The sequence below is a fragment of the Sapajus apella genome, unplaced genomic scaffold (genome assembly GCF_009761245.1).
Source record: "Sapajus apella isolate SASKATOON/1434 unplaced genomic scaffold, GSC_monkey_1.0 scaffold102, whole genome shotgun sequence".
Lineage (NCBI taxonomy): Eukaryota > Metazoa > Chordata > Mammalia > Primates > Cebidae > Sapajus > Sapajus apella.
In genome coordinates, this window is record NW_022437042.1 from 3,607,017 (window position 1) to 3,619,438 (window position 12,422).

General features: G+C 46.9%; 1 protein-coding gene across 1 annotated transcript; it reads right to left on the reverse strand.

Moving 5' to 3' along the window:
* Window positions 1-6,366: 6,366 nt before the first annotated feature.
* LOC116536625 (rhox homeobox family member 1-like) lies at window positions 6,367-8,029 on the reverse strand. Its single transcript, XM_032258389.1, has 2 exons — window positions 7,634-8,029; window positions 6,367-6,707 (listed from the first exon to the last, which is right to left on the reverse strand). The coding sequence occupies exons 1-2, from the start codon at window positions 7,837-7,839 to the stop codon at window positions 6,635-6,637; spliced, it is 279 nt and encodes a 92-aa protein (XP_032114280.1). The 5' UTR covers window positions 7,840-8,029; the 3' UTR covers window positions 6,367-6,634.
* Window positions 8,030-12,422: the final 4,393 nt, after the last annotated feature.

A 12,422-nucleotide genomic window follows, 5' to 3' on the forward strand; every position in this document is an offset into this window, starting at 1 on the left:
TCAGACTGAAGATGGGCTTTGCAAATGGGGTTGCAGTGAGTAGAGATCATGCCATTGCACTCCAAACTGGGTGACAAGAGTGAGACTCCGACTCAAAAAAAAAGAAAAGAAAGAAACACTTTAGAAAGCAAAACCCCATTTAAAGAAATTTTACTACAGAATGCTCAAGCTACTGGACTCCTCCTGAGATTTTATTCATAACTTTTCAGCTGAAACTAACATCTACAACAACCGTCTATCTTGGGTGAACCTATTTTCTGGTAACCAGTGTTAAAATATATTTTAGTAAATACAAAAATTTAAACTTGTAGTAGAATAATTTCTCATCTTTACCTTTTTTCCTTTTTTATATGTTTTTAAAAATCCCTTTTGAGAGATGAGATCTTAATATGTTGCCCAGATTGGATATGAACTCCTGAGCTCAAGCGATCCTCTCACCTCAGTTTTCAAAAGTGCTGGGATTACAGGCCTGAGCAGTGGCAACTGGCCTGATCTTTGCCTTTGAATCATTTGAAGTACATTTTAAAACACACTCTTTTTGTGGGATGACTTTTAAAAGAACTCTCTCTTTTGAAGCTTAGGCTGAGTGGAAACTATTATCTGCAGCAGTATTTTTGACTATTTCCTCTGACCCATGCCTTAATTCTTCTGGAAACTGGAAGAACTAGAGAGGCATTAAAAATAATATGTATGTAAGCAGGGCGTGGTAGCTCCGTTCAAGCGATCCTTAGGGGTGGATCGCATGAGCCCAGGAGTTCGAGACCAGAGTGGGTAACAAGGTGAAACCCCATCTCCACCAAAAGTACAAAAATCAGCCAGGCATGGTGGTGCATGAGTGTAGTCCCAGCTACAGGGGAGGCTGAGGTGGGAGGATCCCTTGAGCCTGGGAGGTACAAGTTGCAGTGAGAGTGAGGCGAGAGTGGGCCACTGCACTCCTCTTTGGATGACTGAGTGAGACCCTAGGTCAGAAAAACAAAACAAAAAAACAGAACAGAAAACCAAGTATATACATGTTTCTTGAAGACTCCATCAGTTATGGGAATGAACACTCACTATTTTTTTCCTGAGCATGAAAATAATGTTCTGTTAGTGTGTGTCAGATTGAATGTTAGTGTTTACTGCAGGATCTGTGTGGAGTGTTTCTTTGGCTTTCAATCACAATATGGCAAAGCCGTGTGCTCAGCTGTGGACAGGTCAGAACTGGGTCTGATGGTGTCCTGTGGCTTTTATTTCTACAGATCCTGTAGTTCTGTGTTGAGGGTACCTATGGCACTGAGGAAGTTGATGTTTTAAAAGAACAGGTGCCCACATTGGGAAATAAGAAATGCTGGTTTCAAAATTATCTGGTGAGGATGGCAGTGGGCATGCACAGGTGCATTCATAGATGTTCCCCGCTCCCGCCAGGTGCTGGGGCCTCTGGGTAGTAATAACCTCCTCTCTGTATGGAAGTCCCAAATTACATGCAACTGCCTTGCTGACGTTTCATATCCGCAACTCTGTAGGTCACAGAGTGAAATAGTGGACAATACAGTGAAAAACACATGCTTTCCTAAGAAAACAGAGCCTTGCTTTACATTGGGAACGGATAAGGTCTATGAAACTGGACTTTGATTTAACCCCTGCGAGAGGAAATTCTGATGGAATCATGGCACTTATCTTAGCAATCACTTCATAGTGTAACCTTGGGGCTCCCAATTAAGCACTTTTAATAGCAAACGAGAAGCATTGCATTGCTAGAGATTGCTCAAAAACAAAGGCTGTATTGAGAAGAATTTAATGCTTTTTTTAAAATGGGCCTGGCCTCCTTCACCCTCCCATGTTTTCTCTCTGGCAGTTGCACAGGAAGAAGACAGCATGAACAAATGGCTGCCTTTTCCAGTGAATCATGAGTCTGGATCACTGCTCAGGGGACCATCTCCTTGCTTCGAGTGCCAGTGACCTCAAATATTTACTTTCCATTTTTAATTAGTAGGAATTTGGGGATCTCTTAAGGATGAAGAGAGCAGCAAAATACACTGGACTGTGTGTTTGTCCGTTTTGAGTTGGGAAAGGTGCAATAATATGCCTTCTGGGCTGGGGATGGGGGAGAAAGGGAGAACAGCCTCATTCTGGCTTTGGTGGAGTCTCCTCTCATGACTCTTCTGAAGCAGCAGGACCTTTGGGCCACAATGGCTCCTATTCCTTTGTGTCCCCCACAGAAAGTGAGGGTGGTGGACAGAATTTGGAGCACGTTGGATGAATGTGTACCTGCCACCTTCCCATAAATATTGAGTAGCCGCTTAGGAAGCTTCCCCTAGAGTCCAAAGTTGGGCCTGAATGTTCCTATTAGAACAGATGGAGCTCTACTCTGTCTGAAAACACAGTTCTCTCACTAGGGACTCACCCACCTCATCTTTCATATGTGTGTGGTCCCAAAGGGTAAGAGTGAGGATGGAGTGATGGAGAGCAGAGGAGAAAACGTGTGGATCAGTAAACACATCACGAGTACCTGGAGGACTTCTCTGAAGTGCAGGGTCCGTTCATGCTGACTCAGGGAGGTCACCTCATGAAAAGAGGCCTCCTCACCATTCTGTTTCAATGTCATTCCCTTAGAAATACGCATCCATGCATTATTAACCCCATTTGACACACACACACACACTCTCTCTCTCTCTCTCTCACACACACACACACACACACACACACACACAAATGGGGCACTGACTTTGTGTATTCAATTTATTTAGCAGGCATTTGGTGAACTGCTCTTGACATTGTGCTCTTCACAATTAGAATCTGCCAGAAAAACAGTTTGGAAACTGTCATGAAGACCGTACCTTAGAGAAGGGGACTACAAAATGACAGCTGATGACAGGGGATCATTCCAGGCCAACTGGGGCCAGGCCAAAGGAAGGCTACAGCAGAGGAGGCATGGGTGGTGTAGGCAGCCTGGGCAGTGGTGGCTCCAGATGAGCCCATCTCCAATAGGGCTCTGGATCAAGCATGACATGATAAGGCCCATCCCCTATTAGACATACCCATTGGCCCAGGGGTTCAAGGCCACCGTCGTGTAACTTTTGAACATTAATTAATGCCCCCAACATCTCCTCTATTTGACCCTCCTATTTTTAAAGCAAGCTTTCAATCAGAGGTTTTATAAATGTGGGTAACCCCCAATATAGGCACCGAGGAAGGAGAGCTAAGCAGAATCCTGGCACAATTAGTGCCTGAAGAATATCTCAGTTTATAGTGTTACTACTCACTTATTTCCTGTTATATAATCCTTTATATATAATCCTATATTACTTCATAGAATGAATGCCTAAAGAATATCTTACTACTTAGTTATTTCCCTAAATATATATAATAATGTATCTTACTTCAAAGTCGGAGGAATGCCTAGAGCAGACACAGTACAGAGCATGAATTAAGGAATAAGCAGCTTATAGTCGGAGGAATGTCTGGAGCAGACACGGTGCACAGCATGATTTAAGGGAAAAACAGTTATACCAGGACAAGAATCCATGGCCCAGGCGGCAGCGTTCAGTATCGTAAAGATACCTGCTGTATGGCAGGCTTGGGGCAAGAGCCACTCCTCCTGATAAAGGAGTTGTAGGACATTGCTCCAGTTCTTGTGGAAGGTTGCCATTAAACCGGCAATCCTTCAAGCATCCGAGAGCTCACAATAATCGCACCTTGGTGACTGTGAACTTTGTCAGCTCTTGTTACTGTGCTGCTGGAAAAGCATCCTCCTATAGATCTCACTGGAAGCTGCCAGCAAGTGGTGGTAGACCCTGACAGCTCTGTCACTGCTGGGTGACTTAAAGCATCCTCCTATATATAGTCTTAGAAGTAGCATGCCCATAGATAAGAGATACTGCACACTGCACCCTCTTCACTGCGCACAGCCCACCTCCTTGCCTCGATGACTTAATGGGGGTGGACACCTTGCTGCACACTGTCTACCTCCTAGCCTAGGTGACCTAATGGGGGTGGATCCCTTGTTTATTGCTCACGACCCTATCACTATCCTTAAAGATGACTTCACTCACTACCCTGCCCCCTAACCTATACTCAATAAATATAGACTCTTCTGGACATTTGGGCCCTCGCCTGTCTCCGTTTATAGGTGGCGTGGCCCCCCTCAGCCCAGCTTCACTTTCTTTGTATTTCTGTGTCCTGTCTCTTTATTTCTCAGATCCTGTGCCTCAGCACAGCATAAGGGACACCCCATGACCCTGTGGGGCCCTTAGCCCTGCAATAAAGGGATAAGTTTAGTGTATCAAACAATTAATATCACAAGAAAAAACCCCACAAGATGTAACTCTATGCCATTGATATTTTAAACTCCACTGGGAGAAGCTATTTCCTTATCGGAAAAATATTTTAGGAAAGTTAATGTTGTACCCCCTTCTCTTCCTTCCTTTCAGTTCTGTTTTGGACTATACTTATTGCTTTGTCTCTGTACTCCCATTTTGAATATTCTTTAAGGTGCTTTGACAGCTCCTGCATGTGAGTTCAGTGGACATATCACACTCAGTACCGGCTGTTAATGCTACACTCCATAACAAGATGAAGAAATGTCAGTATCCTGACAGTGGACCACTGTGGTGTCCAGCTGCCTCTGAACCCTCTTCATTAAGTATAGCGTCATCCTGGTTGTGGGGATAGTTGAACAAGGAATAAGGTGGGCTCCATTTAAAGTTATACTAGGGGAATGCCCCCTCCCATTTGAAAACTTCATCTTCAGTCTGAAGTGACAAAATCAGTAGGAGCAGGTTGGATTTTTAATCAGGTTTCCTCAAGGATGTCTAAGGGGCCATTTGTCCTCTTTCTCTCTCCCTCGCTCTTTTTTTTTTTTTTTTTTTCCGAGACAAGAGTCTTGCTTTGTTGCCCAGGCTGGAGTACAGTGGTGCCATCTCGGCTCACTGCAGCCTCTGCCTCCCCAGTTCCAGGAATTCTCATTCCTCAGCCTCCTGGGTAGCTGGGATTACAGGCACGCAACACCACATCTGGCTCATTTTTTGTATTTTTTAGCAGAGACAGGGTTTCACCATGTTGATCAGGCTGGTCTCGAACTCCTGACCTCAGGTGATCCACCTGCCTAGGCCTCCCAAAGTGCTAGGATTACAGGCATGGGCCACCTCTCCTGGCCTGAAAATTCTGGAGAGTTAACAAGATGGTCTGAAAAAAAGGGCTTGGTTATGCGGAACCCGGAGAGTTTGTGGCTTGTCTAGCTGGGACAAAAGAGTCACCTGCACCAGTTCTGCAGCTCCTTTCCATCACCGCACTCACACAAACTGCAAAGTGAGGCTCATAACCTCATCTTGGATTTTCCTTTTGTTTTGGAAAATTTGCTCTTAATAAAACTCAAGTAATCTTATTAATCTTTTGATCAAAACAAACAAATTTCATAAAACCCACCTAGACAGTCCCACCAAAATAATTCTTTAGTTGTTAGAGATTCCTAAAGAGAATATTAACTCATAAAGTTCCATTTGTGCCATTTTTTTCAAGGTATATATTTAAGTGCATGCAATTCTTCTTTAACCTTTTCACCCTTCTTAGGTGAGTGGAACCTTATTCAAAGTCGTTCTTGTTTGTTCCAATTTTTAGACAAATTTCCAGTTTGCAAACCTGTCTCCCCCAACCCCCATAGTAATGTGAGCATATTTGGCAGCGTTTTTAGGCAGATATATCAAAGTATTCCAGAAAATTAAAATTTAGGGCTGCCACTTTCCACACAGTTTCATCAGACACTTAAAAACCACAGCAGGACCACCAGGCACTTGGACTTTTAAGCTCTCTCCTTCCCATCAGTCTCAGTGAATCTAAACATACGTTGATTACTCATATAGCGTGTTTGCTGCATGTGTGACTTATTCCCTTACTCCAGTGCCTGCATATTTACACATTCACTCATTGAGCTAAGAACATAGACTGGCTTAAATATTTTAAATATAGCTGAAACTTCTCACATCCTAGTTTCTTGGTGAATTAATTTGCATACTTCTTTTTTTTTTTTTTTTTTTTTTTTTGAGACGGGGTTTCACTCATGTTACCCAGGCTGGAGTGCAATGGCGCGACCTCGGCTCACCACAACCTCCGCCTCCTGGGTTCAGGCAACTCTCCTGCCTCAGCCTCCTGAGTAGGTGGGATTACAGGCACGCACCACCATGCCCAGCTAATTTTTTGTATTTTTAGTAGAGACGCGGTTTCACCATGTTGACCAGGATGGTCTCGATCTCTTGACCTCGTGATCCACCCGCCTCGGCCTCCCAAAGTGCTGGGATTACAGGCTTGAGCCACCGCGCCCGGCTGCATACTTCTAAGTCAGTCTGTCCAAACATACCTCCGCACAGAAGTATTCACTAAAGGATAACGTCGTTAGAAAGCAGTGAACTTTATTTATACTCAATTTTGTACAGGAAATAGAAGTAGCAGTATGGTATGTTTTATTTTTCCATTAGAAAGCACATTCCCTCTGGTAATGGAAAATTTCCATAAGCTGGGGTTTCCCTATCCCATTTTTCACCCTCTAAAGCTCAGAACTCACTTTGCAAACATAGAAAAGGCAACAAAAACAGGCCAACTGGAGAATGTGTAGGACAAAGGTATCCAAGGACTGAAGCAGGTGTCAGAGTGGCTACTCTGATCAATTGCTTTCATCAGGCTTACTGGCTTCCACTTTGGCTTCACTTACATCCATGCATATTGCCAGCTGCTTTCTGGGGAAGAAAACCACAAAAGTTCAGTATTTAAACTTTTCAGAATTGCAAATGAAATGAAATACACTGATGAACATTTCATGCCTGTTTGAGAATGTCTATCCTCCCAATCTGTCCAGCATATGTTCCTGTGATGCCTAGCCCCAGGATTGCCTTAGGGATGGCTGTCCTTGGTGTGCAGAATTTAAGAGCACTAAGACACTCACGAGTCAAGGTATTTCTGTCTAACTGTCTATCTATCTATTTAATTTTAGAGATAGGGTCTAGCTCTGTCGTCCAGGCTGGATGGGGATGATGCAATCACGGTTCACTGAACCCATGAACACCTGGGCTGAAGCGATCCTTTGGAGTAGCTGTGACTACAGGTGTATGCCACCATGCCGGTCTAATTGTTTTAATTTTTATGTAGAGATGGAGTGTCATTATATTGCTCAGTCTGGCCTGGAACGCCTAGACTCAAGTGATCCTCCCTCCTCAGCCTCCCAGAGTGTTGAGATTACAGGCGTGAGCCACTGAAAGAGCCCAAAGATTACTAATTGTTAAGGCGTTATTTAAAAAACCAAGACCAATGAAAACCAAAATCCACAGTAACCAAATTGTTAAAATGTTCAATAAAGGCAAGATCCAACCCTGCACGACTCACTCTCCTCACCCTGATGTCAATCGCGATTCCAATAAAACATTTCCAAAACAGGAGTCTGGACAAAGTTTCCTGGCTTGATTTGTTTCTATATTGTGGGAAAAATGCCTTAATGCCCAGTAGGCATCGCATCCAGCCCACAGCTCAAGAGCAGGCCTACTCCAGAGGCCCTGGGCTCCACATGTAGCTTTTGACTATGGAGGGGAGGGAAGGAGACTGGGGCAGAGCCAAAGGCGTCCCAGGAAGAGCCCTGGAGAACTGGGCAGCTCCAGAGCAAGCCGCTTACCTAGCAAACACGTCGGGATATTGAGAGCGCTGGAAAATGCTTTCTAGCTCCTTCAGCTGCAATCTGCTGAATCCAACGGGGACAAAGGGATGCTGCTGATCTTGGGTCTTTGGCTCAGAGGAGGAGGAGTCCTGGGCCGACTCCTCAGGCTGCGGCTGCCAGGACTCCTGGTGGCCACCGCCGGCCTTCTGGTTCTTGGTGAACATGGGGTCAGCCTCTCCAGGGCAGACGTGACTTTCTTCTTCTGCTCCCGCACCCTGCTCGGGTTCAGACCGTATTTTCTTCTCATTGTCTCCTCCCGCTTCAGTCACCGAGGTCTCTATAGCCTTTACATCTGTAAAACAGGAAAGGGAAGGTGGAAGGGAGAGATCTCCCTAAAGAGAGGGAAGAGAGACAGGAGAGAGACAGGAGAGAGGGGAGAGAGGGGAGAGAAGGGAGAGAAGGGAGAGGGAGGAGAGGGGGGAAGGGCGGGAGAGGGGGAAAGAGAGGGGAAAGGGGGGAGAGGGGAGGGGGGGGAGTGGGGAGGGGGGAGAGGGGGAGCGGGGAGTAGGGACGGGGAGGGGGGAGCGGGTAGCGGGGAGTGGGGAGGAGGAGAGGGAGAGGGAGGGGGAGGAGGAGAGGGAGAGGGAGGGGGAGGGGGAGAGACCAGGGAAGAGAGAGGAGAGATATAAGGGCACTGGACCCCGGGGAGGCGGGAGGGGGAAGTGGAGAGGGGGAGGGGTGAGAAGGAAAAGGGGAGAGGGAAGGGGGAGGGGGAGGGGGGAGAGGGAAGGGGGAGGGGGAGGGGGGAGAGAGAGATGAGGGGGGGGGGAGAGGAGAGAGAGATATCGAGGTGTTGGGCCCGGGGACAGAGTGGCCTAGACCCTCGGCCTGAGGGAGGCGGCACAGCAGCCTCGAGTCCAGGCTCCTCTCCCGAGGAAAGTTCCTTTGCTAGAGTTCACCAAATCACTGGTCCGGGTCCCCAGACAGGCACTGACCGTCGCCTTCCTGCAGCTCATGGAACACGAAGCCCACGCCGAGGTCTCCAATATCTTCGTGTCCGGACCTGGGCTGGGCCGCCATCTGGGAGCCCGGTGGATGAAGCCTCCGCAGTTTCTGCGCTGGGACCCCTCTGGCTCCTGGTCCCGGTTCCTGCACGCGGACTTCCGGTCTGAGGCCTGCACGTGGCGGGGAGCCGGCTGCTGCTTCCGGTCTGACGTCTGTAGTGGCTGGGAGCAGACTGCTGCTCCAGTCGCTTCCCGTCGTGGGTGGGTGGGTGGGGGTGTGTGTGTGTGTTCCCGTCGTGGGTGGGTGGGTGTGTGGGTGTGTGTGTGTGTGTGTGGGTGTGTGGGTGTGTGTGTGTGTGTGTGTGTGTGTGTGTGTGTGTGTGTGTGTGGCGTAGGAATTTCCCAGCATGCGCTCGCGGCTGGGTCAGCTGGGTAGTGGCCGTAAAGTCAGTAGCAGGCTCCTGGTCAGGACGAGGGGAGGGGGCGGGCATGTGGGGAAACCCGCGCTCCATTTTGTGCTTCCGTTGACCACTCGCACCCCGTTGACCACTCGCACCCCGGGCAGGGTGACTGCCAAGAGGAAGGGACCGAACTGCGTGGTGCCAACAGATTTGGGGCAGGGGAAGGGTCAGAGGAGCGAGACCCAATCTGGCCCCAGAGCCCTTGTAGAAGCTTTGCAGAATTCGTCTCTGTCCAGCCCTCCAGGCACGCAGGCCGGCCTAAGGCTTCTCCAGGGTGAAGGCGCGGCACCCTGAAGGCCGTGTACCTTGTGGCGTGGGCTGCTGGCACCACCCTCCCCTGTGGGTAGTTGGTGACTAACACACGAGACTCTGGTTATGTTCCATTCGCAACCAAAATTCACAAATCGGACCGTAATTAAGACGAAATGAGGAAGTCGGAGGGTGCCTGCTAGGTTTTTTCAGCAATGTCCAGAAAGTTGAGCAGGTCATACTCTCCAGGGGGTCTGGGGAAGCCTGCGTTTGGGGCTGGGTTTTGCAGAGTGCTGTGGATGCTCAGATGCAAGCTGCAAGGCCTAACACGCCCCTTGCAAAAGTCCAAAGTACTCCACGCCAGAGTACAAGTGTAGAACCCTGCCCAGTGTTTAGAGACACTGCAGGTGACTCTTGCTTCGTGCAATGTCTGCTGAGCTCTGCTTTGCTCCTGCACCTTAGGTCGCAGGCCCTCTGCAGAAGTGCGTGTGTTCCCTGTGCTAGTCGGACTGAGTGGACTTGGGTTAGTTCCCACCTTCCCTTGCTCCTCACGCGCTTCCGTTACCCACCCTCTTTGCCATCCTTCTGCTTCGCCTTTCCTACTTTGTCTAGAACTATCTTTCTGAACTTTTGCTCCCTACTGATAATGTAAAATAAAAAAGAGCCCGGGTTGACTGGGAGCTCTATGGTTCTCCCTTCAAGAAGTGTGCCTTAGGACGATGCAGGTTGTGGGTTGATTGATTTCTTGCAAATGCCACGTCCTAATTGAGCCTCATTCCAATAAAAATAGGCACCAATGATGGGTTTGAAATCCTAGATTTATGATGGCAGGAATTCTGAAGTCCGAATGCATCTGCATCATAGCTATGCTTGTCATTTGCTAGCTAGCTAACCTGGTGAGTGGATTTTTCTCCCTGTGCTTCAATTTTCTCATCTGTGAAATGGGGTAATAATAATACCTGCCACATGGAGCTGTTGTGGAAATTAATTGAGATGATACTAACAGCTCACACTTACTGGTTCTTAGTGTGTTCTAGGCAATGGTCTGATTCATTTGTTTATATTAACACATGTAATCCTCTTGATAACCCTATAAACATAGATGTGCTATTACTGTCATTTTACAGGTGGCGTTGTTGAGTCACTGAGTTGTTAAATATCCTGCTCAAAGTCACTCACTTGGGAAATGTCCAAAGCTGAGATTTGAACGCATCGTCTCAGTACCATCTTTGACACAGAGGATGTTATCAATAACGTTTGCTATTCTGCTATAATTATTATTCATTTGTAATTAGTTAACTAGAAATAAACAGAAAGGAAAGTATCATTCAGCTCAAAATGTCCTTCACTTGTTTGAATATCAAATTAGTGCCATAGATATCTAGTGGTACCTCCCTCATTAGTAGCCAAGGGATAAATGATGATATCTAGGATAACCAGGTTGCTGAAGCAAAGTGGTTGAATTCAGGAAGTTAATCATTGTCCTCAATACTACACTTTTGTTTCTTGTTGGAATCAGTTTTCCTATAGATAACCACTTGAACACAGGAAACTAGTTAGCGATAATTACAGCTACTAAGTACAAATGAAAATTATAGCATATAGCACCGATAGCAAACATCCTGTGTTTCAAGATAGTACTCAGGATAGGCTCAAATCCCAGATGTGGACTTTTCCCAAGTGGGTGACTTTGAGCAGGTTACGTAACATCTCTGTGACTCAGTATCATCTAATTATTTACCTAGAAATAACCAGAAATAACAAGAATACCTAGTTGAAGGCAGGAAGTTGCCAATCATGTTCTTTTCAACTCTAAATTCTCTGCTGAAGAAAAGTGATCAATCCAGGAAGTTGAATCAATATCCTTTCTTTTCAGCACTACAGTCTGATCTATTGTAGATAGAATGAGTTAGTGCTGTAGGTAACTATTTTTACCCAGGACACTAGCTAATTGGATATAACTATTAATATGGAAAAGAAGATGAGGTACGACGCCAGCAGAACTTGGTTTTTGGTCACAAGGTCAGGACTCCCATTTATGGAAACAGGATCTGGTAAAAACAGAATGCAGTTGGCAGGGCATGGTGGCTTGCACCTATAATCCAAGCACTTTGGGAGGCCGAGTTGGAGGATCACTTGAGGCCAAGAGTTCCAGAGCAGCAGCCTGGCCAACACGGTGAAAGCCTGTCTCCACTGGAAAAAAAAATACAAAAAATTACCCAGGAGTAGTGGCGGGGGCTTATAATCCCAGCTACTCTACTCGGGAGGCCGAGTCAGAAGAATCACTTGAAACCCAGAAATGTAGGTTGCAGTGAGCAGAGATTGGGCCCTTGTACTCCAGCCTGGATGACACAGTGAGACTCCCTCAAACCCCCCCCCCAAAACCAGGGTGCAGTGAAGAAGCCAGCCAAATTGGCTGATGATGATAAAAGCCACCTCTAGTTGTCTTCACTGCCCATTAGCATCAAGACACTCACAGTGTAAAGACAATTTACAACTGCCATGGCAATGCACCTTGGCAGTAGCCAGAAAGTTAACTTGTATTTTTGGGAAACTCCTGACTCCTTTTCCAGAAAGTTCTGAATAATCTGCCCTTTGATTAGCACATAATTAAAAGTGGTTATAAATACAGCTGCCAACAGCCCATCCGCTGCTGGCTCTGGGTGCACTGCCTGTGGGTTAGTGCTGTTCTGCAAGGAGCAGTACCGGTTCAATACAAGTTGCTCTGTCTCACCACCTGCTCACCCTCCACCCTGGCTAAATCCCAAGCTGGGGGCTTGCCTGTCCTGCATCAAAGACAGGGACATGAGAAAATATTCTCATAAATAACTTTCTTTCATTTTCCTTTCTGTCTTTTTCTTTTTTGTGTGTGTGTGTTACAGAGTCTTGCTCTGTCGCCAGGTGCCAGGCTGGAGTGCAGTGGTGCAATCTCGGCTCACTGCCACCTCTGCCTCCCGGGTTCAAGCAATTCTCCTGCCTCAGCCTCCCGAGTAGCTGGGACTACAGGTACACGCCACCACGCCCAGCTAATTTTTGTATTTTTAGTAGAGACAGGGTTTCACCATGTTGGCCAGGCTGGTCTCTATCTCTTGA

What these genes read in the sequence shown, in the direction of transcription:
- LOC116536625 (XM_032258389.1), bottom strand. Translation starts at nt 7,839, where the DNA reads ATGTTCACCAAGAACCAGAAGGCCGGCGGTGGCCACCAGGAGTCCTGG. An exon ending in TATCCCGACGTGTTTGCTAG is followed by an intron (nt 6,708 to 7,633) that starts GTAAGCGGCTTG and finishes TTTCTTCCCCAG; the next exon opens with AAAGCAGCTGGCAATATGCA.